Raw genomic sequence first — 22,960 nt, forward strand, 5'->3', positions numbered from 1 at the left:
CAGTTAAAGAACTATGAATAATAAATTAATGGCATAATCTGGTAGGGGTGGGGGAATACTAAAATTAAATAGTTTGGACATTAGAATACAAAAAGAATTATCATAGGAACCAAGACTAGGAAGAAAACTATGGCAGACAAGAGAATGGATATTAGGAAATATTTTTAAATATTAACTTCATTACCAAGGTAATGGCAGCATCATCTTCTGGACCAGCATATCTAAACAAAATACGATGCCTTTCCATATCAGCAAAATATTCCTTTGCTTCTTTAGCTGTACTGGTACCCAACCCTTACAATTTAAAAAAGTGAAAATAAGTCAGGCAAAGATAAATACTGTATTATCTCACTAAAAAGTCAAAGAAAAAGTAGAATGGTGGTTGTCAGGGGCTTAAAGGTGGGGTAAGTGGGCACATGTCCATCATAAGGTACAAACTTTCAGCTATAAAATTAAATTTTAGAGATCTAATGTACCACGTGATGGCTGCCATCAATAACATCATGCAGCAGACTCAAAAATTGCAAAGAGTAAATCTTAAATGTTATACACACACACATACACACATACACACTCTCTCTCTCACCCCGAGTAACTGTGTGAAATGATGGATGTGTTAGCAATTACTGTAACCTTTTTACAAAGTATATGCATATCAGATCATGTACTTCTTAACTATAAATAATTTTAATCATCAATTATACCTCTGAAAGCTGAAAAAAATTGGGAGGTGGAGGGAACTGTTTCTGCCTTTATTTCCAAAAAAGGTCTGTATATTATAAAAACATTTGTTATGTCATTGAATACAGAGTGTACACTGCAACATTTAACCATTTTCATTCCATAGCTAATGATTTAAAATTAAATCACCTTAAGAGGACTGCTTTCACGAAAATCATGTCACTGTATTATAGTCACATGCTATTGCTTTCAATGCTCCTTACACGTGAAATGAACTGCAATAATTGTCAGCCAAAAGTGTATCAGATCCAATTGCTTATTATAGGCTCAATAAACACTATTCTAAGACTTTTTTTTTAAGATTTATTTATTTATGCATACAAAGCTGGGGTGTAAAACAGAGAGGTGGGGTAGGAGAGTGAGTGGATTCACCAGAGACAGAGTGGGTAGCAGAACAGGTAGACTGACTGAAATACACTGCTGAGGGGAGCAGGGGCGAGACAGGAGAGGTTGGCTGCACTATATGGATCATCTCCCTGGCCAGGGATCTAGCTTCAGAGTGCTGAGACTTAACTCATTGAGCCACCAAGGAGGCCCTATACTAAGATTTTTTTAAAACACAAAAGCTGTCCAAAATCCCTGAGGGATACATTAGAAATAACCAGGATATTTAGAAAACTTTAACCTTTCCAGCTAGCACCATGTCTATCAGTAATTGCAACAGTGTAAGTTTTAGCACTTCACATAACTAGTCAGTAAAGATTTTTTTAAAGGTGGGAGTAAGAGATAAGAGAATGTCAGGTTTCATACTTCTTTTAAAAACTCAAAAATCAAAACTACTGAAAAAAAATATTTAAGTGAATCATGAGCATCAATGGCTGTTTCAAATCATTAGTTCAAAAGCTGACAGATCAAGATGATGACACCTGTAGCAACTGAACAATTTTAATAAATCAGCTAATACAAGCCTCTAGACCTAAGTACAAATCATCAACTATTCAATGTTTTTGCCATATAACTCTGATCCAAATATGATCAACTCTCCTATTTAAGTACCAGATAACAAAAAATAAAGGACAGAGAAACTTGCTAAGTATTTAATGAAACTATAGGCCTAAACAGCAAAATCCAGAATGTGGGAAATAATACAAAGAACCCAACTTTTTGAACTGCAAGGAAAAATACAAAGAAATAAACAATGTTAAGTTAAAAGGATTTTAAGAGGGGCCTCCCTGGTGGCGCAGGGGTTACAGTCTCGGCACTATCAAGCTATTGCCAGCCACTACAGCAAGAGTTCAATCCCAGCCAGGGCACTAATGCACACGGCACAGCAGACTCTTCCTGCCTCGCCCAATTCTTCCCTCAGCAGTGTATTTCAGTGGATCTGCCTGTTCAGCTCCCCACTCTGCCTTGGGTGAATCCTCTCATCCCTCATACCTATGGCCTACACCCCAGTTGTTGTACACATAAATAAAAATCTAAAAAAAATTTTAAAAAGAGTCATAAGATGTGATTATTGACCTTCTTTGGATCCTGGCCTGATAAACATTTTGATATAACCAGGAAAACAAACAGTGAATATTTAATGTTTTAAAGTTATGATAATGGTATTTTGAGCATTAAAAAAATTCTTTTAGTGTTACATACCAAAATATTTTATATACATGTTATACATATTTTTAAATATATATAAAGATCTATAGATATATAAAAATTTCTGGAAGTTAGGGCCTCCCTGGTTGTGCAAGGGGTTAAGATGCAGCCTATGAAACTATCCACAGCCACCGCAGCAAGAGTTCGATCCCCAGCCGGCCAGGGAGCTACCCACATGGTGCAGCAGACCTCTCCTGACTCGCTGCTGCTCCCCTCAGCAGTGTATTTCAGTCAATCTGCCTGTTCTGTTCCCCACTCTGTTTCTGGTGAATCCTCTCACCCCCCTCTCACCTCTGGCCTGTATCCCAGTTCTTGTACACATAAATAAATCTTAAAAAAAAAAAATCTCTGGAAGTTATTTCAAACTAATGAGTAGGAATGAAAACTGTTAAATGAAACAAGATAGTGCAGGAAATAGTAATTTTTAAATATATAGGAAGCCCATTACCTCTACTTCACTGAAATTTTCTTTAAAAATTAGCAATTATTTTTGCAGTCAAAAAGACAAAGTTAATAAACTTATATCAGTAGAAACTTCACAAAATTTAAATATTTTAAAATACAAACCTTTGTAATATTTTATTTTCCAGGCTTTCTGGTTTTCTATATGTTTTTTCCACTCATCAAATTCAGGAATACTGTAGAAGGAAAGTTCCTGCTTATTTTTGCTTGCCTTAAATTAAAAGAAAAGAAATTAAGTTTTTCTGCTATCCTTTAAGACAACAGTATACAAATATATTAATGTAAAAAGTACCTTTACAATAGGAGTAATAAACTCTTCAAGAAAACCATGCTTCAAAAGTGATGGCCAATTGTGATGGATGAAATTAATAAGCAGACCTTTTATGTGAGAACCATCTTGATCCTAAAAGTTAGAAAAGAATGCTATAATTTTATGAAATATATAACCAAATTTTAAATATATGAATACAGCACAGATACATTTTCTAAACTTAGAACTGTGTTTTATTAAATAATGGATACTCTTTAGATGATGGCAGTAAAAAAACTATATTTTGGGCCTCCCTGGTGGTGCAAAGAGTTAAGTCTCAGCACTATGAAGCTATCCGCAGCCACTGCAGCATGAGTTTGTCGGCCAGGTAGCTGACCCACACGGCCCAACAGACCTCTCCTGTCTCGCCTGCAGCTCCCCTCAGCAGTGTATTTCAGTCAATCCACCTGTTCTGTTGCCCACTCTGTCTCTGATGAATCCTCTTAACCCCTGCACCTCTGGCCTGTACCCCATTTCTTATATGCATAAATAAAAATAAATCTTTAAAAAAAACTATTAAAATTCAAAGAATATAGACTGAATTTTCCTATAAGATACTATTATTCTATGTTTTAAAGTTTACTCAGAGTTTATTAAAAGAATAAGCATGCATATACATAAACATGATCATAATGCATTTTGGACAATGGAAGGAGAAATCCATGAAGTATAGATATTCCCAAGGCTCTTCATCACATAAAACTGCTCAATTTCTCCTTAAAACAATATATAACAACTTCTTCAGTTGAATATTTTCTCTAAAAATGCTTTTAATTATAGTATACAAAAGACAAAAGTTGGATACTATGAAATTTTAATTTTCAGGTCCTTTCCTACTCCTAAGTGCTGCCATTTTCTACACGTCCTCCAAGTTTTTATGCATCCCAAATTATGCCACTATATACAAACAGTAACCATTGTCTTTCTCACTTAAAAATTTCACCATTTTTTCAAGGTATGCTTTAGTTTTATAATACTACATGTTCTATTCTTTTCCTATTTATTGCATTTGAAAACATTTTTCATTTTATTTATTTATTTATTTTTGTGGGACTCTCGCCGGTGGCCTGGGAACGAAACGGTGCTGCAGAGGCTACGGGCAGCCCCGCAGCCCAGCGCTCAACCACTGCGCCACCAGAGGAGGCCCCATTTTTCATTTTAAAAATAAGTAGTCAAAAACATAGTCACCAATAAACCAGATAATATAAAGTATACTTCATATAAACAGTGCTATTAAGACAATGTTTTCTTCCTCACTTTATACTATCTTGGAGCAAGTTTCATAAAATAAATATCAAAAGGACAATATAAAAAAGTTTTAAAGTTGTGGTAACTTTCAAGCAAACCTGATCAGTCATAATCATAATCTTTCCATAGCGTAATGTTTTCAGAGATTCTGCATCATCATAACTTTTCTTGTACTGTAGACCAACTATTTTAATAATATTGTTTATTTCTGCATTTTCCATAATCTGCAAAAAGGAAAAGAATTGAATGCATTGTGAAGTGTTGAAATATACAAGAAGTTAGTTCATACTTACACGTAAAAATTCAACAATTTTGTTAAAGTATTATATATGTGTATGATACATATGTGTGTTCACACACATACAAGGACATACCTGCTTGTGAGAAGCTTCTCGTACATTAAGAATTTTTCCCCTGAGTGGAAAGACTCCGTATCTGTCTCGCCCAATCACACCTAATCCAGACACAGCCAGAGATTTGGCAGAGTCTCCCTCTGTTAGTATTAGTGTACACTCCAGGGAATGTTTGCCACCTGAAATTTAAAATGACATACTCTGAATTACTCTCAATTTTACCAATGAGAAAAAGTAAGAATACAATGATGGTGAAATACCACATGTCATATCAAATTCAATAATAGGTTAATTATGAGCTTACTGAATTCTTATACCCTGAAAATGTGGTATGTGTGTGGCAATTTTAATTAAAATTATAGGCTGTATATAAAAACATATATCGATAGTTTAATTATATGTGGGAAATAAAAATTTTTATAACTGGATAAATGAAAACAAATCAGAACCTTAAAAAATTCTAAATTTACCTGCATCATTAGCATCATCCAGTTTGGGAATACCTTTGATTTTACTATACTTTACTGATGAACACTTCTTGTTCAGCTGAGTCTGAGCCTTAAATTTCACCCAATTCAGGATACTTTCTACAATGCCACAGTTCGAGGCCTAAAAATCAAAGAATAATGATATACAAACAAACCAGAAGTTCATGTACTTAGCTAAAACTAATATAATACTTGGAATCTGTGCAGTTGTAAGCTGTTATAAGGCAAACCAGTAACAATCATGATAATGACATATGTTAGTAAATTTTAAATACAGTAAAACTAACACAGGCAGCTATACACCATGACCTATTGCACCGAAATATAAACACATGAAAAAAGGGCAACTTTAATACATATGAAGAAGTTTTATTATAGTAAGCTCCATTCAAAACACATGTAACTTTGTCTAAAGCTCATTTTGTTAACATTAACACAACGAAAGCTGGTTCACCCATGAATTTAGCAGCTGGAAGTTCTAGACACTGATATTTCTGATATTCAACAGAAAATATGCATCTTGAATTCACTATGACATGCATATGTATGTATGTACGTGTGTGTGCGCGTGTATGTGTATAAACTTTAGGGGAATATTTGGATAAACTCAAGCACTTATGATTAATTCTTTAAAGTTTGGTGGGCCTCCCTGGTGGTGCAAGGGGCTAAGACGCAACCTATGAAGCTCTCCGCAGCCTCTGCAGCATGAGTTTGATCCCCCCGCCGGCCAGGGAACAACCCACATGGTGCAGCAGACCTCTTCCGGCTCGCCCGCTGCTCCTCTCAGCAGTGTACTTCGGTCAATCTGCCTGTTCTATTCCCCACTCTGTCTCTGGTGAATCCTCTCACCCCCCACACCTCTGGCCTGTCCCCAGCTCTTATGTGCATAAATAAATCTTTTAAAAATAAACAAAAATAAAAATTTTGATAATGAGGATTTCAACATTATATACTATGTGTCATCCTGCAGTGAATCGCACATGTTAACCCAAAAAGAAGACAAAACAAAACATCTCCAAGTTGCAGCTATTTATTTTTCATCATCCTGGATAGTTTGATTTTAGGTGTAGAGCTTTATATACTATTTTGGATTTATAAATAGGTAAATTATACTGCCACATGTAAACTTAATCCACCAGTAAAAAGGCATAAAATCTAAAATCAAATCACTTCATGACAATAACTTATGAGGGCAAAAACTTGGGAAAGTATTACATAGGATAATTTGTATTCAGAATTTATTATGACTAGAATCAAAAGTACATTTCCATAAGCATAAAACTTAAATCTGAAAAACTGTAACTTTTGTTTGTAAGAATCTACCTTTGAAATTCCAGTACTGGAATTTGATAAATACCTTATCTCTATGGCAATTATACCACATTCCTCCACCAAACTATAATGATGTATTCATCTTTACATTCCCAGTAACAAACATATATAAAGAGATTTTATATATGCATATTTAATATGTGTTTATTGATGGAATTCTGAATGAGGAACTTAAGCAAATCTTGTGCATATACAACAAATTACAGGAAGTTATTAGAAATTGCAAGATGAAGTTATAAATCTATTATTTATACTCTCACCTTGTTACAGAAAGATTAAGGTGGCACAAGTAAACACATGCAAAGTAAAATGAGAATTTTAATACGTAGGTTATACTGTATTTTGTTATACACATGTAGCTGCAATAAAAAACCATACAAATAACATAAAAATTAGATGAAGTTGAAATAAGTTGAAAAGATGAAACCAGGAGTCTTAGAATTCTGGCTTTATAATGGTCACACAATTAGTTACATGATTCCCTACTTTAATCCTTGAGAAAATAATTATTTTATGAAACAACAGTCTACCTTTGAAGTTTTCAGAATTCAGCAAATTAATTTATAGTATGCCTAAGCCCACAGTTACTATGAAACTAACCACAAGTACATAAAACTAATTCATCAACTACTCCATCAACTCTCACCAAAACCAACTCTCACACTTAAAAAATACAAATTTTACTCACTGCTTTAAAAAACTTTTCTGACAGCTGGCATTTGGACCCAAAACTTTTGGGCTGCAGAGTCATGTTTTCCTTAGTTTGAGAATCAAAAGTTGGATTTTCAATAAGGCAATTAATAAAAACCCATATATGGTTTTTCACCTGTTGAAAATATATCAAAAACAAAAATGTGTCAACATCAGAACTGATATTAAAAATAACTCAATATAATATATAAAAATTTCACTTACTTGAAACGGTTTTACTGATACACCAGCTTTGTTCTTTTTCTTAACTACTTCAATCAGTTTACCAACAACTTGATCTACTACATAATCCACATGACGTCCACCCTAAAGAGAAAAAAAAATATGCAATCCAACTTTTCTATAGTTAGGGCAGCAAAATACATATAGATTCATTTTTCCCCCTAGAATGAGCGATTAATCTTTAAAACAACTTTGTAAAATCAATAGTTTTTCCAAAGAAGTAATATGAGTCAGAACGATAGTTACAATTCTTAAAATAATGTCTTGTTGGCCACAGAACCAATCAGCCAACTCTCTTTAACTCTATACAAAGTGAAAACAATTTTGAATTACAAAGAGAGATAAGTGAGAACAAATACTGGCATGGGTGGTAATAATGACACAAGATTTAAAATTAGGAACTATGGCAGCCACTGGCAGTTATATGAGGTAAGTTCCCTCCAAAGAGACAAACTGCTCTCAATAGAACCAGAGTAGGCCACTATAACCCTGGCATGAAAGCCAGTTAGTCAAGGCTCTGTGAGATGCAGGAGGCTACTTAAAGAATGCAGATTGTTTTAGTATAAGATTGAGAGCCCTGAACACTAGCAGAGGCTTCTATTCTTGCCTAACTATTTAGATCAGTACTAATCAAAGAAGAGATCAGTATGCTTCTGGCCATTAAACCGAAGAAGCAACCGCTCTTTCTCCTTTGCATGACCTAGAAGAATGTAGTTTGAGAGTCTCACTGATTTTTAGGCTTATCAGTAAACATGTTATAAGAATCTCATCTTTGCACTCTATGTCTGTTATGTAAAGTCTCTTCCTATCTCTTCTTGATGTCCCAGTCCTAAAATGAAGGACAAATATTCCTGGTCTGCCCAATTATTATTTAGAATTCAAAATCATATGAATTCTCCACATGTGTATTATTTAATTCATTGTTTTTCCTTTGATAACCTGTTTAATGCTGTTTTGATCACTTGTCCAGCACAGAAAGAACCCAGAGAGGTATGGGATAATTTATTTTGTGCCCCGAAAGTTGTCTACCCAGTATTTTCTCTTCCCTTTTTTCTAAATGCATTTGTTTGTAACTAGCAATATGTCCAATTTAAAAGATTCATCAATTTAGACTCTCTCGAAGGTAGGGGTAGCCACTTGACCCAGTTCTAGTCAACAAAAGGTTAGCAGAAGTATACTTGATGGGGCTTCCAAGAAAGCAATTATATTTTTGATAAAAAGGGAAAGATATAATTGACATATACATTTGTGTGATTCCATTCCCTATCCTTCAAATTTAGAAATGAGTCACAGAGGTGTAGCATACAGGAAAGCACAAGCACATGTTACAAGTCACAAAAATGCCAGAAAGAGCAAAATCCCTGATCACATTGTAGAGCCACAACAGCTGCCTAAATTACCTACCCCCATCCCCAATTATGAGAGGAAAAATAAAATCTTTACAAGTTTAAGTCAATGTATATTAGTGGTTTCTATTACATGCAACAAAATGCAATCATAACATGCTGATGCCAGATTTCTATTGACTAAAAAAACTGATACTAGATTATAAAAAACAGTGAACATTAAGGAAAAATGTTAAAATTTGAACAAGAGTGAAAAACCATAGCTTTAGATTATTCTGATTATTATATATACTTATGTTTGTATTTCTTAATTCTTTATAATGGTCAATAGATTAATGATCTTAAATTAGAATTTCATTTGATTTTGAAATCCAAAAGCCTACAGAAGAGGCTTGAATGACAGGTAAAATGTCCCATAATCTCACCCTCCAAAAAACTCATCTCCTATTGTTCTTTCTTCTATACTCTAATCCCAGTATAAGGAATGCTGTCATTCTAAATTTCACAATATAAATTTATTCAACTATAAATACTAATCATATAATTTCTCAATGGATGTTTAAATAAATTTTAAAACAGCTATTTCATAGAAAAGATTTCATAAGTCAATTTTGATTTTACAAAAACAGATTTGATTTTTTGTTGTCATTGTTATGAAAAAAGCATTTTTCTATTGACTTGGAAATAGAGTTATACTTACTTTTGTTGTTGCAATACTATTTACAAAACTGATTTGCTGGAATCCTTTTTCACTCAATGTGAGACAAACATCCCACCTTTCATTTGCAAGTTCATGAATAACTTTCAGGGCCACTCCAGTTTCGTCCAATTTGTCTTTCACATAAAGATCTACATAACTGCGAAATCCATTTACCTATTAATTTGAAAGCAAAAAACAATCATGCTGACAGCTCAACTAAGTAAATGCCATAAAATACTTCAATATTTCATTTCCCCTCATTCACAACAGCTCTTACTTTATAAATACAAACTTTCATAACTTTTCTGTTCTACTTATAAACTCTATCCAATTCATTTCCATGAATACTTAATAAAGACAGCTTATAAAGGGACAATGGACAGGAAAACTACCGCAAAATCTTTGAAAAAGTTAAGGTTTTAAAGTGACAAAGTAGACTTCCCATTTGACTTAAGACACTGGACAGCTGTGGAAAGAAGCTCTAATCAGGCAACAAATTAAGTGATTTTTTTTTTTATAAACCCTCAAAAAGTGAGATCAATATGACAACTGACCATCCGGAAGGCAGAAGATAAAGGATTAGCTATTTTGGAAGGTACTTACAGGCAATTTCTTTCCATTAAACATGACCTTGACTCCTTTGCACGAACCAGCCAAATCATAAGCTCTTCTGGTCATAAGGGCCACAATATCCTTGTCAAGTTTTTCCATCTTAAATTTGGACAAATCTGGCTGGAATGTTATGCATGTGTAATCTTCCCCATCAAAATGTTTAATTTTAGCTTCAGAAGTCTTCATCATATTATTCATCCATGTCTTTAAAAGATAAAATATTAAAATATTTGTATATTTCTACATTTTGTAGCAGGTGAACACTCAGCTCAGTAAATACATCCATTTATCATAACTATATCCATTTTCATAACAAACCAAACAAGTCCTTGAAACTGGTAATATTAGAGATAAAAAAATTCTAGATAATGCTATTTAACAACCTGTTGAAAATAAGCAAAACAAACTGTAGAACCTTATATACCGTAATAAATTTTAATTCTTCGAAGTATTTATAGGCATAAAATAAAATTTTGACACATGAATTTATTCAATGAGGAATTTTTCAAACATGCTAAAAGTGGATACATTTCAATTAATCTGGGAGATTCAGAACATTTTCATTATTGCAGAAGTCTGTTAATTAAAGCATTTTGTTTTAAACGAAAAGAAGACAGGCTTATATAAAATCTTCCAGACATTCTGAAGTCTTTTTAAGCCTTACTTAATGCTTAAAAAAAAAAAGTTATACAGATATCAGTGCAATTTAAGCACTATTATCTTGGCAAAACAAAAACATGATTATCAAAAATAAAAAAAAATTAGACATATTTCTGTCATACCTGCTTAAAACTATGTTTGTATTCTTTACAAGCAGTTTCTACTGTAAACTTTGTACTGAAAATATTACAAAGTTTTGCACCATAGCCATTGCGACCACCTGTAAAAACAAATGTGAAAGTTTTAATGACCATTTTTTAAAGAACTTTGTTAACTTACATACCATAAGGCAGGTTTCCCATAATCCTGAGAGTATATGAGAGTATAAAATCTGAATTTTCTATCAAAGTCCCTTTTCTATTACCAAATTTTAATCTGTATCTTTTTAAAAAGATTTGACTTCTGTTTTTTGGTGAGGGTTGGGGGGAACTATCAACCTACTGGGACATTGTAAACAAATAGGAAAACATTTGGTTTTGCTTAAAGTACTGTTAACTCAATTTGCAAAGTCTAGGTTCCAATCCCTCAAAGAAAACAGTTTAAGTGATCTAATTGATATGAAAAGACATGATGCTACATAACAAATTCACACATACAGGAATCACACATCTTACTTACCTAAGTCTAATTCAAATTTCAAACTGTCAGCCAAGTTAGAATTACAGCAATTCCAGACAAGTCAATGTACTATCAGAATCAAGCTTTTAAATTGTCTCTGTCAGACTATAAGTAACACTTATACAATAACAGTGTTTCATGAATACTGATTCTGAAAAGGAAAGTCTCACAACCAAACTACCCAGGTTCCCTTTTCTCCAATTTTTTATGTAGGGATGGTAAGAAATTTTGTTGAAAGCAGTATTTTTCAATCAAAATTCTGATGAGCTATTTAGACTTTACCTGTTACTTTTTTCTCATCATCATCATAGTTACTGGATGTTAAAAGTTGTCCAAAAATTAAAGCAGGAACATAAACTTTCTCTACTTTGTGTTCTACTACTGGAATGCCTTTCCCGTTATTCCAAATGCTTATAATGTTAGATTCACTGTAAATAAACAAGTACAGTTTAGAGTTTAAAAGCATAAAAATATATTAATTCCCATAAAAAGTAAATCAATTCAAGGCCTCCCTGGTGGCACAGGGTTTAGTTAAAGACAGCGCTATCAAGCTATCCCCAGCCACTGCAGCAGGAGTTCGATCCCCGACCTGCAAGGGAGCAACACACATGGCGCAGCAGACCGCTCCTGTCTCGCCTACTGCTCCCCTCAGCAGTGTATTTCAGTCAATCTACCTGTTCTGCTCCCCACTCTCTCTGGTGAATCCTCTCACCTCCCACACCTCTACCTACACCCTAGCTCTTGTATGCATAAATCATCTTTAAAAAAAATAGAAAATCAAGAACTTCAACAGTACAGGTATATGGTAATACTTTCATGTATAATCAAATAAATTGTATTTTCATTATATCATTAATCTTAAGCATGCCACTGGAAATTAGGTTTCTAATAGTAATGCTATAATCTGAATTGCTAATTAAAATCATGCTTAATTACTAATTAAAAGGGATAAATACAATGTTTTGCAAAAGGCAAGATGGTAAATTTAACAGGGCAAAGGCAACAACTATATTTCTAACTTAAAACTTTATTATTTTCATTCCCCCTCATTTTTTTTTTAAGATTTATTTATTTATTTATTTATACAAGCACTGGGTACAGTCAGAAGCGCGGGAGGGTGAGAGCCAGAGCCAGAGTGGGGAGCAGAGCAGGCAGAAGGACCCAAGTACACTGCTGAGGGGAGCAGCGGGCAGCAGGAGAGGTCTGTGTGCCATGTGGGACCCTCCTCCGGTGGCTGGGGAGCAGCCGGGGATCGAACTGGCACTGCAGAGGCTGCAGGCAGCTTCGCAACCCAGCGCTCAACCACTGTGCCACTGGGGAGGCACCCCCCTCAGTTCTTTAAAAAAAAAATCACCATAGTGAATGCTAATTTACTGAATACTGGTAAATATTCTATAATACCAGCAGTTCCTAATTTACAGAGGATGTAATAATAGAAAAGTCCAAATGCCAGTTACAAAAAGTAAATTTAACCTATAATTAACTCGAAAATACTAGCAATCACCCTTACCTAGATTTGTCCCCTAAAAAAAGGCAAGAAAGGATCCAATGGTTATGCTAGCAGTTGAAATAGCATCCACAGCAGCAAAGAGGGAGAAAAATGGTCTCCAAATGCTCCCCCAATGAGGTAATTTGGGCGGAAAAGATCATGTATGACAGAGGAAACAGTCTAAGAGTACAGTATTCTGGCTAAAGAGGCAAAAATAACAAAGTCTCAGGCAACTTGGAAACTAGGGAGTACTAACTGTATACTTTATTCATTTGAGGCATACTCATAAGCTGGTGAGTATCTAAATTAAACGATTTAACATACATGATGAAACATGAAATATACTTACGGATCAATAGAAACTTTGATACAGGTCATGTTCTTATCCCTCTGTTTATTGTCAGCTGCATTAACTACAAAATTAAATATGTTGATGAGTAATATATATAAAGTTATATAAACAAATACATGGACACAACTATATATGCATTATTAAATATATATATTTACTAGTTTATATTAACTATTTTCCAAATAATATTCTTAAATTTTACATCACACCAAATTACCATATCTTCTACCCCACACAAAAAGGGAGGGGTGAATTGGTGACATATAAACACAAAATAAATAAAAACATCTGCACTTTACAGCCACTTCCAGGTGCAAAAGCAAAAAAATCAGTTTTAATTATATTTTTATCTTGGTAACAAATACTTTCTCTTGATCTCCTTCAAAGAACTAGTGATTACACAGGCAAACTGAGCTAAAAGCAACCAGTTAATCTTGAATCACAAAGGCAAGTTTGTCAGTATCCTTAGACATCAAAATTCTAAATCCTATGCACTATAATTGATAATGCATGTATATACATTAACCATTACTTCAATAAAATTTACACACAAGCTAGCTGTTAAACTGAACTTCAATCACAGTTGCAATGTTTCTGATAAACACTGTGTAACTTAAAAGTAAAATCGAGTGGCAAAAGTGAAAGGTACAAAATATAAGTAGCCAGTTTCTCAAAACCATTCAGAAGCAGCTCAGATAGACTCTCACAATTGTGCTGTCTAGGAAACGTCAAGTGGCACTCATAAGGTGACAGAATACAGAATCTGCAGAAAATCACTGGCTGAAAACATTTCCAAAGTGCATGCATTCCCTACAAGTGAATTAGGTATCCATGCTTCATTGCAATATAATTAATCATGTTACTTGGAGTGGACAGAGATCATTTAGAAAAGCTTAAACTTGGCTGTCCAACAGAAACATCAGATTCATTGCTGAAAAAAAAAAATTTTATACAATGTCTCACTTTAAACTCTCTGAATCTGCAAGAATCAGGTTCGATGATCTGTTTTTAACATGTCCCCCAGATGACTAAACATACATGACTACATACCTACTGTGGGATTACTGATCAAACACAACATTCATTTTACGATGAACAAAGTGATATAAAGATATGCACAGAGAGATGAAAATTTTCAAACAAGTGATATAAAATTTCTGAAGAACATTTCTATTCAGCTTAAGGAATATCAGAGATAGAAAATTTATACTCTAAGTCTGACTTTTTATATATAGTAACATTGACATCATAGAAACAGAAGCAGTATATCTTAAGTACTCACCTAAAATTTCATCAAAGATCTTGTACAATCCTGGCACAAAGGTAACCTCTCTGCAATTCATTCCTACATCTTCATCATATACCCACATTACCTGTATTGAGAGGAAAATTTAAAACATATTTTTCTTCTTAAGTCCTTAATAATAAACTTTACATAGTATAAGCCCACATTCTGCCATTTATTCTATAAATACATATGTCTTCAAAGTAACAAAACATACCACTTCCATGCAATTAACATTACTATATTTATATCCAATTTAAACCTCAAAATTGAGAACTTACTCATTTTTTTGCATTCTTATACATAAAATAACTTTAATATAATGCACCAAGAATTGTTAGAAACAGTATTTAAATAAAATGGGGGGGGGGCCCTCCCTGGTGGTGCAAGGGGTTAAGACACAACCTATGAGGCTGTCCGTAGCTATTGTAGCACGAATTCGATCCCCGGCCAGGGAGAAACCCACATGGCACAGCAGACCTCTCCTGACTCGCCCACTGCTCCCCTCAGTGGTTCATTTCCGTCAATCTGCCTGTTCTGTTCCCCACTCTGTTTCTGGTGAATCCTCTCACCCACCACACCTCTGGCCTATAGCCCAGTTCTTGCATGCATAAATAAATCTTTTAAAAAATTTTTAAAAATTAAATAAAATAGGGGGGAAATCTTATTTATGCTTTTACTTCATGTTTTATCTTTTTCTGAAATATAAGGAGCACAGAGTAAAACAGTATGAACACAGCAGGACTCTGGAGTGAGGAGCCTAGCTTTGAATCTCAGCTCTTACTAGTTGAGAAATCTGAGCAAGTTCAATTTATTTAAACTTCAGTATCTTCATCTATAAATGCATATAATAGTAATTACCTCCCAAAATAGTTAGAATAGAACAACATATGTAAGCCAAGTCCCTAGTAAGATTAAGCAATAGTCATTAGTATATATGTATAAGTTCTAGCATTTAAATCACAGAAAGAGGGCCTCCCTGTGGCGAAGGTGGTTGAGCGCACCACTGTGAAGCTGTCCACTGCCTCTGCAGTGCTGGTTCGATCACTGCCGGCCTTGGAGCAACCCACATGGCGAACAGACCTCTCCTGTCTCACCCACTGCTCCCCTCACCAGTGTCCTTTGGTCAGTCTGCCTGTTCTGGTCCCCACTCTGTCTCTGGTGAATTCTTTCACCCTCCTGCGCATCTGGCCTGTACCCTAGCTCTTGTATAAATAAAAAAAATAAATCTTTAAATGAAAAAAATCACGGGAAGAACTCCAGAATTTCTTTAAATTCATACTTTAACACCTGATTCTTTCTCCTGACTTTTATCTCCTAGTTTTGTTGTTGTTATATCTCTAATAGAGAATAAAGACATTTCTATCTCTCTTGGATCTCTCCCTACTTTGCTCATGACCTGAGTCATGAAATCACATAATTACAAAGTAAATCATCACAGAGTGTTTATCCCAAAATAGAAATGGAGGGCATCCCCGGTGGCGCAGCAGTTGAGCGCTGGGTTGCAAAGCTGCCCACAGCCTCTGCAGCACCGGTTCGATTCCCGGCTGCTCCCCAGCCACCGGAGGAGGGTCCCACATGGCGCACAGACCTCTCCTGCTGCCCGCTGCCCCCCTCAGCAGTGTACTTGGGTCCTTCTGCCTGCTCTGCTCCCTGCTCTGGTGAATTCTCTCACCCTCCCATGCTTCTGACTATACCCAGTGCTTGTATAAATAAATAAATAAATACATACATACATACATACATAAAATAAAATAAAATAAATCTTTAAAAAAATAGAAATGGAAATTATTTCCAAATCACAATAAGTTTTAACAAGCAAATTACCTGTGTCAATGGCTCTACTGATCCAATGTATGTATCAGGACGAAGGAGAATGTGTTCAAGCTGTGTCTTTTTCTGATATACTCTCTCAACAGACAACTTCTTTGAAGAATCATTTTTGTTTGATGTTTCTGAATCTTCTTTCTTTGCAGCATTGTTCTGATCAAAAAGAGTCTAAAATTAACCAAAAAATCAAATTTAAATAACCTACCAAGGGGTAAACTAAAATGTATATGGACACATGACATGGGTTTTCTTTTTAATGACAAAATTATCTTTTGAGGTAATTTTAAGCCCTAAAGAGAACACAGGTCTATTTACTGACAGTCTAGTTCCTGTTATAATCCAGTATGAAACCGCAGTTTTGACAAGAGTCCAAAAAGTCACAGAATCACAGTCATCAGAATAACCAGAACAGTCTAAACATCTATTCAATCCAGAAATAAAATTTCCCAACTCTGTAAGATATCAAGTTAATTTTGTAGTTCTCAAAACTTCCAACAAATGTGAGTTCTGGTTAGGTTACAGGTTCACAATGACTAAATCTGACTTGCAATAGGGATCCCAAGATTCCAGATGTAAATTCTCTACTATTAAGCTCTGGAAATTATATAGTAAAGGGGCAAAAGTAACTTATGTGTCTCCCTGGTGCACAAGGGGTTAAGTCTCAGCACTATGAAGCTATCCCCACCCACTGCAGCATGAGTTGGATCCCTGACCAGGGAGCAATCCACATGGTGCAGCAGACCTCTCATGTCTTGCCTGCTGCTCCCCTCAGCAGTGTATTTCAGTCAATCCACCTGTTTTGTTGCCCACTCTGTCTCTGATGAATCCTCTCACCCCCTGCACCTCTGGCCTGTACCACAGTTCTTGTATGCATAAATAAATCTTTTTTTTTTTTTAAAGTAACTCCAAAATAATTGCAGTATCTTCATAGGTCATTGTACTGAGTAGAAAAGAAACAATCAGAAGACAAACAATGGAAGAGAGAGTTTGTGCAACTAAGTGGTATACCACTTCCATTCAGGTCCTAGACACAGACCACAAGCATCTTTAAAGTTATTTTTAGGAACATGTCATTACAGTCTTTAAATGTACATTTGAAAATCAAACTCCATAACCTGTGAGTAATCTAAACCAGGGCAATAACTGTAACAAATCCTATGTTAATTATAATCTTATAATACCATAAATTTTACATAAAATTAAAGAGACTTAATATTCAAAATAACAGTATTAAAAATAACTCACTCTAGATTTTGAAGAGTATTTTTAGATAATCTTTCATTTATAAGGGTAACTAATTAAATGCTCAAAGTGAAAGGAAAATAGCCAATTTGTAAGATTAACCTCAACCAGACTCCTTTCTATCTAATTTGGGTTTCTATATCTGGCACTTATGAGTTACAATGAACCTTGTAAGGTATGGAAAAAGTATTAAAACTCTACCTCACTCCTTTTTCAAGAATTTACAACTTTTTCCATATCCCCTTACTACTAATTACCAGGTCTTTCTCCCAAGTGGTATGAGACTATGGGATGTTTGGCTTGCACCTAAAAGATTCCTAACAAGTTCAAAAAGGTCATCATTTTTTTCCCCCTAGGATAATGTCTTAAAAAACATGGGCCTCCCTGATGGCCTAGGGGTTAAGTCTCAGAGCTATCACTGCTAAGGCCTGAGTTAGATCCCCAGCCAGAGAGCTAATACACATATGGCGCAGCAGACCTCTCCAGTCTCACTTACTGCTCCCCTTAGCAGTGTATTCTAGTAAATCTGCCTGCTCTGTCTCTGGTAAATCCTCTCACAACTCTGACCTACACCCCAGCTCTTTCATGCAAAAAATAAATAAATCTTAAAACAAAAAATGAAAAACAAAGAACATGTGAAATGAAGTTGACTCTATCAGATTACTTTTTATAAATTTCTCCAGGAATAATATATAAAAAACTACAAAAGTGTGAAAATATACTCAAAACACTTTATGCCAAAATATTTTTTCCTAAATATCATGACAGATACTGAGGAAAGAAAAACATGCATCATTCTAGTTGACATAATAAAAAGCATTAAGGAAAACATGTTATTATAGGATACAATAAAAAATGCATTTTGAGGGCCTCCCCAGTGGCACAGCGGTTGAACGTTGGGTTGCGAAGCTGCCCGCGGCCTCTGCGGCGCCGGTTCATTCCCCGGCTGCTCCCCTACCACCGGAGGAGGGTCCCACATGGCGCGCAGACCTCTCCTGCCGCCCGCTGCTCCCCTCAGCAGTGTACTTCGGTCCTTCTGCCTGCTCTGCTCCCCACTCTGGCTCTGGTGAATTCTCTCACCCTCCCATGCTTCTGACTGTACCCAGTGCTTGTATAAATAAATAAAATAAATCTTTAAAAAAAATGCATTTTGAGATCATTTATAGATATTCCAAATCAATTCTCAATTTCTAAAACTTCATATAAACTTTAAAAATGATTACAAATTTTAGTTATCCCTACTATATGGGTAATAAATTTAAAAAGTTTTTATTATGAACTACTATTGCTATGTTAGTAATCAATTTTTTTAAAATTAGTAGTTTATTAAAACTGCACTGTTTGGGCCTCCCCGGTGGCGCAGTGGTTGAACGCTGGGTTGCGAAGCTGCCCGCTGCCTCTGCGGCGCCGGTTCGATCCCCGGCTGCTCCCCGGCCACCGGAGGAGGGTCCCACATGGCGCACAGACCTCTCCTGCCGCCCGCTGCTCCCCTCAGCAGTGTACTTCGGTCCTTCTGCCTGTTCTGCTCCCCGCTCTGGTGAATTCTCTCACCCTCCCGCGCTTCTGACTGTACCCAGTGCTTGTATAAATAAATAAAAAAAAAAACAAATAAAAAAAAAAAAACTGCACTGTTTAGGGCCTCCCTGGTGGCACAAGGGGTTAAGACACAACCTATGATGCTATCCACAGCCACTGCAGCATGAATTCAATCCCTGGCTGGCCAGGGAGCAAACCACATGGTGCAGCAGATCTCTCATGCCTTGCCCACTGCTCCCCTCAGCAGCGTATTTTAGACAGTCTGCCTGTTCTGCTCCCTACTCTGTCTCTGGTGAATCCTCTCACCCCTATACACCTCTGGCCTGTATCCCAGCTATACATAAATATATTTTTTAAAAGATTTATTTATTTGTACAAGCAGTGGGTACAGTCAGAAGCACGGGAGGGCGAGAGAATTCACCAGAGCCAGAGCAGGAAACAGAGCAGGCAGGCTGACGAAACACACTGCTGAGGGGAGCAGCCGGCACGGCAGGAGAGGTCTGCATACCATGTGGGACCCTCGCTGCCAGCCGGGGATCAAACCGGCGCTGCAGAGGCTGTGGGCAGCCTCGAGCCCAGTGCTAAACCACTGCACCACCAGGGGAGGCCCAAATAAATCAATCTTTAAAAAATAAAAATAAAACTGCACTGTTTAGTGAATAAGTATATAATAGATCATTTTTATCAGAAGAAAATGACATACAATGTATATATACATGCAAGGAAAAGATATACACCCAACAAAGTATCAATAAAAATTGTGAGAAGTAGAAATAGGGTTAATATTCACTTTCTTTTCTGATACATTTTCTAATTTTAAAAAGAACACTTATTGATATATTTTAAAAGCTTAACCCATGTTTGTGAAAATGCAAGTGATAATAAAATTGAAGGTTTACTTTTTCTAGAGGCACTGTTTATACATACTTATTACTTCTGAAGTCCCAACATTCTTACTAGAATCTAGGCAAATCTAGGTAAGTGAAAGCAAAATAAGACTGATGGCCTTGGCAGAATAAAATGCAGAATTAGGCCTTCCTTGTGGCTCAAGGGGTTAAGCCTCAGCACTATGAAACTATCAGCAGTCACTGCAGCAGGAGCTTGATCCCCACCAGGGAGGTGACCCACATGGTGCAGCAGACCTCTCCTGTCTCGCTCCTGCTCCCCTCAGCAGTGTATTTCAGTAGATCTGCCTGTTCTGCTCCTCACTTTGTCACTGATGGATCCTTTCACCCCCTGCACCTCTGGCCTAAACCCCAGCTCTTGTATACATAAATAAATAAATCTCAAAATAATAATAAAATAAAATGCAGAATTAATACTGCAGTCAGATTTGTCTTTTGCTTTCCCTTTCTCAATAAATGGTAGTTTGCACTACCATTGGTTCACTAACAACAAACTGAGGAGGTTCTCTCTTGAAAGGTCTATAGGAATTCTGACAGAAACTTGGAATAATGGTCTCTTTCAGTGCCTGTTTATTAGAAGAAAGTTATCCCCTGAGTAAGGTCCAGTCCACTGAAAATCAGAATCTGAGAATAAAGAAAGAGAGAACAACTTCCACTTGCTTCAGTGGGGTGATTCCCAACTCTAGAACAGGTATAAATACAAACATCCTCATCCAAGAACTATGAAATTAAATGAGAAATCTGTTGATCATCTTCCCTCCACCTCCCACCCCCAGTTATAATTACTACCATGTGTAGCTCTTTCAAAAAGTCACCTGAGTAGCTCTTCAGTTTTAGCAGTGGCTTATACTGTTCAGAAAAAAAGATTAAGAAACTAGTTTAAACAAAAACAAATCAGGAAATTCTATCTACACAATTCCATAGATGATCACTGAGGATGATATCTACTTGAAACCTTTAAGCAGGCATTTTAACGACTGAAAAGCAGGTTTTTATTCAAAATAATGAGTTAACCTTTAATGTTCATAGTAATACATCTTGTACTATAATAATTTACTAAGTATACCACACTGAATAAAAATTAACAATATGCCTTTGAAAATAATCAATTACCAAGATCATTTCATTAAAGTTTAATAAAAGTTGAAAACTTGTGTTTTAAGTTTAATTTTAATTTAATATACTGTCTTAATTTGTGTTCCCAAATTACCAATCTATTTATGGTAATAGATCATTCTACCACTCATTTACACTGAAATCTAAAAAGTAACATTTTTAGTCACATAAAACTAAAGACAATGGAAATATAAAGTAATTCCATATTAGATAATATCCTGAACACATCTGAAAAAGTTTTAATTCTATTCTTTAAGATTTGTACATATAATGTCACAATTGACTTTTTTAAAGTTTAAATGCTGGCTGCCAAATTAAACAATGAATTATTGGGCATTTTTTTGACAAAAATATCAAAAAATATGTAAATTTTATTTTAAAATATGAATTTTTTTTAGCACTTTTACAATACTGCTACTCCCACTAAAAGAATATGAACTTAATACCCATCCTAGACTCAACCTGTAACTAGAATACATTCATTCAATCACCAAGAAAACTAAACGTTTTTTCCCCAGAATGAGTATGTTCTAAGATCACTCTGGGGGTAGGGAGAAGGTTCTTCCAAGCAGTTTTCACCTGTATAGCAATTTGAGGCAATCACCCATAGTTTTTTTCTCTGTGGGAGAATGAATTGATGCCAAAGAAGGGAAAGGAGATGGTCTGCCAGTTGCTAAAAAGGAACTGAGCCACTCATTCATATAACAGCACACAAATCTCACCATCACCAAGCCAACAAGAATAGAACTAGCAAAAGCCTAGCAACCAGCCCCTTCTTCCATCTTCTATGCAAACCCCTCAAACTTCTTACTACCCTTTTGTAACATCTCTCCTTTTTTTCCTTCTCAGGGCTGCCATATTTTGATGTTCATTTTGATCATACTTCACTTACATAAAAATGGAAAGCACAAATTCAGTAAAGTTGCAGGATACAAAAATCAATATACAAAAAGAGTAGTTTTTGGATACTAACAATGAATTACCAGAAAGAGAGACAGACAATCCCATTTACAATTCCATTAAAAAGAATAAAATACCTAGGAATAAACATAATCAACATGAAAGACTGGTACATTGAAAACTGTAAGACAATGATGAAAGAAACTGAAAACACCAATAAATGTAAAGCTATTCCATGATCATGGACTGGAAAAATAAACATTGTTAAAATGTTCGTATTTCTTAAAGCAATCTACAGAGTCAATATAATCCATACCAAAAGACCAATAGCATTTTTCACAGAAATAGAAAAAAATCCCAAAATTTGTATAGAATCACTAGTCCCCAGAACAGCTAAAGAAAACTTAAGAAAAAACTGGAGGCATCATACTTCCTGGTTCAAGCTATATTAAAAAGATACAATAATCAGAACAGTGTAGTTTTGCCATGAAAACATAACATAGATTAATAGAACAAAACAGCCCACAAAAATGAACCCACACATATATGATCAATTAACTTGCAACAAGGTGCCAAGAATATACAATAATGAAAGGAGAGTATCTTTCTCTATGGTATTGGAAAACCTGAAGAGCTACCTGTAAAATAATGAAATTGGACCCCTATCTTACACCATATACAAAAATCAACTGAAAATACATTAAAAGTTTGAAATTAAAATGTGAAACCATAAAATTGCTAGAAGAAAATATAAGCAGTGAGCGCCTTTATTTTTTTAAAGATTTATTTTTATTTATTTATGCATACAAAAACTGGGGTGTAGGCCAGAGGGGTGTGCGTGTGTGTGTGTGTGGATGTGGGGGCTTTCACCAGAGACAAAGTGCAGAGCACAACAGGCAGATCTACTGA

General features: G+C 35.4%; 1 protein-coding gene across 2 annotated transcripts in view; it reads right to left on the reverse strand.

Moving 5' to 3' along the window:
* Window positions 1-22,960, reverse strand: part of TOP2B (DNA topoisomerase II beta) — a 55,968-nt gene that overhangs the window by 26,041 nt on the left and 6,967 nt on the right. The window contains exons 2-16 of one of the 2 annotated variants that reach the window (XM_037525216.2): window positions 16,350-16,520; window positions 14,520-14,610; window positions 13,235-13,298; window positions 11,679-11,824; window positions 10,901-10,998; window positions 10,110-10,322; window positions 9,507-9,680; window positions 7,443-7,544; window positions 7,216-7,353; window positions 5,178-5,316; window positions 4,729-4,886; window positions 4,453-4,578; window positions 3,089-3,199; window positions 2,902-3,007; window positions 185-294 (exon numbers count right to left, since the gene is read on the reverse strand). In XM_037525216.2, the coding sequence (XP_037381113.1) occupies window positions 185-294; window positions 2,902-3,007; window positions 3,089-3,199; window positions 4,453-4,578; window positions 4,729-4,886; window positions 5,178-5,316; window positions 7,216-7,353; window positions 7,443-7,544; window positions 9,507-9,680; window positions 10,110-10,322; window positions 10,901-10,998; window positions 11,679-11,824; window positions 13,235-13,298; window positions 14,520-14,610; window positions 16,350-16,520 (1,947 nt within the window). The remainder of the gene's footprint in view (window positions 1-184; window positions 295-2,901; window positions 3,008-3,088; window positions 3,200-4,452; window positions 4,579-4,728; window positions 4,887-5,177; window positions 5,317-7,215; window positions 7,354-7,442; window positions 7,545-9,506; window positions 9,681-10,109; window positions 10,323-10,900; window positions 10,999-11,678; window positions 11,825-13,234; window positions 13,299-14,519; window positions 14,611-16,349; window positions 16,521-22,960) is intronic. The other variant, XM_037525225.2, reaches the window with a different exon arrangement.

The sequence above is a fragment of the Talpa occidentalis genome, unplaced genomic scaffold (genome assembly GCF_014898055.3).
Source record: "Talpa occidentalis isolate TD23 unplaced genomic scaffold, MPIMG_talOcc4v2.1 talOcc4.10, whole genome shotgun sequence".
Classification (NCBI taxonomy): Eukaryota; Metazoa; Chordata; class Mammalia; order Eulipotyphla; family Talpidae; genus Talpa; species Talpa occidentalis.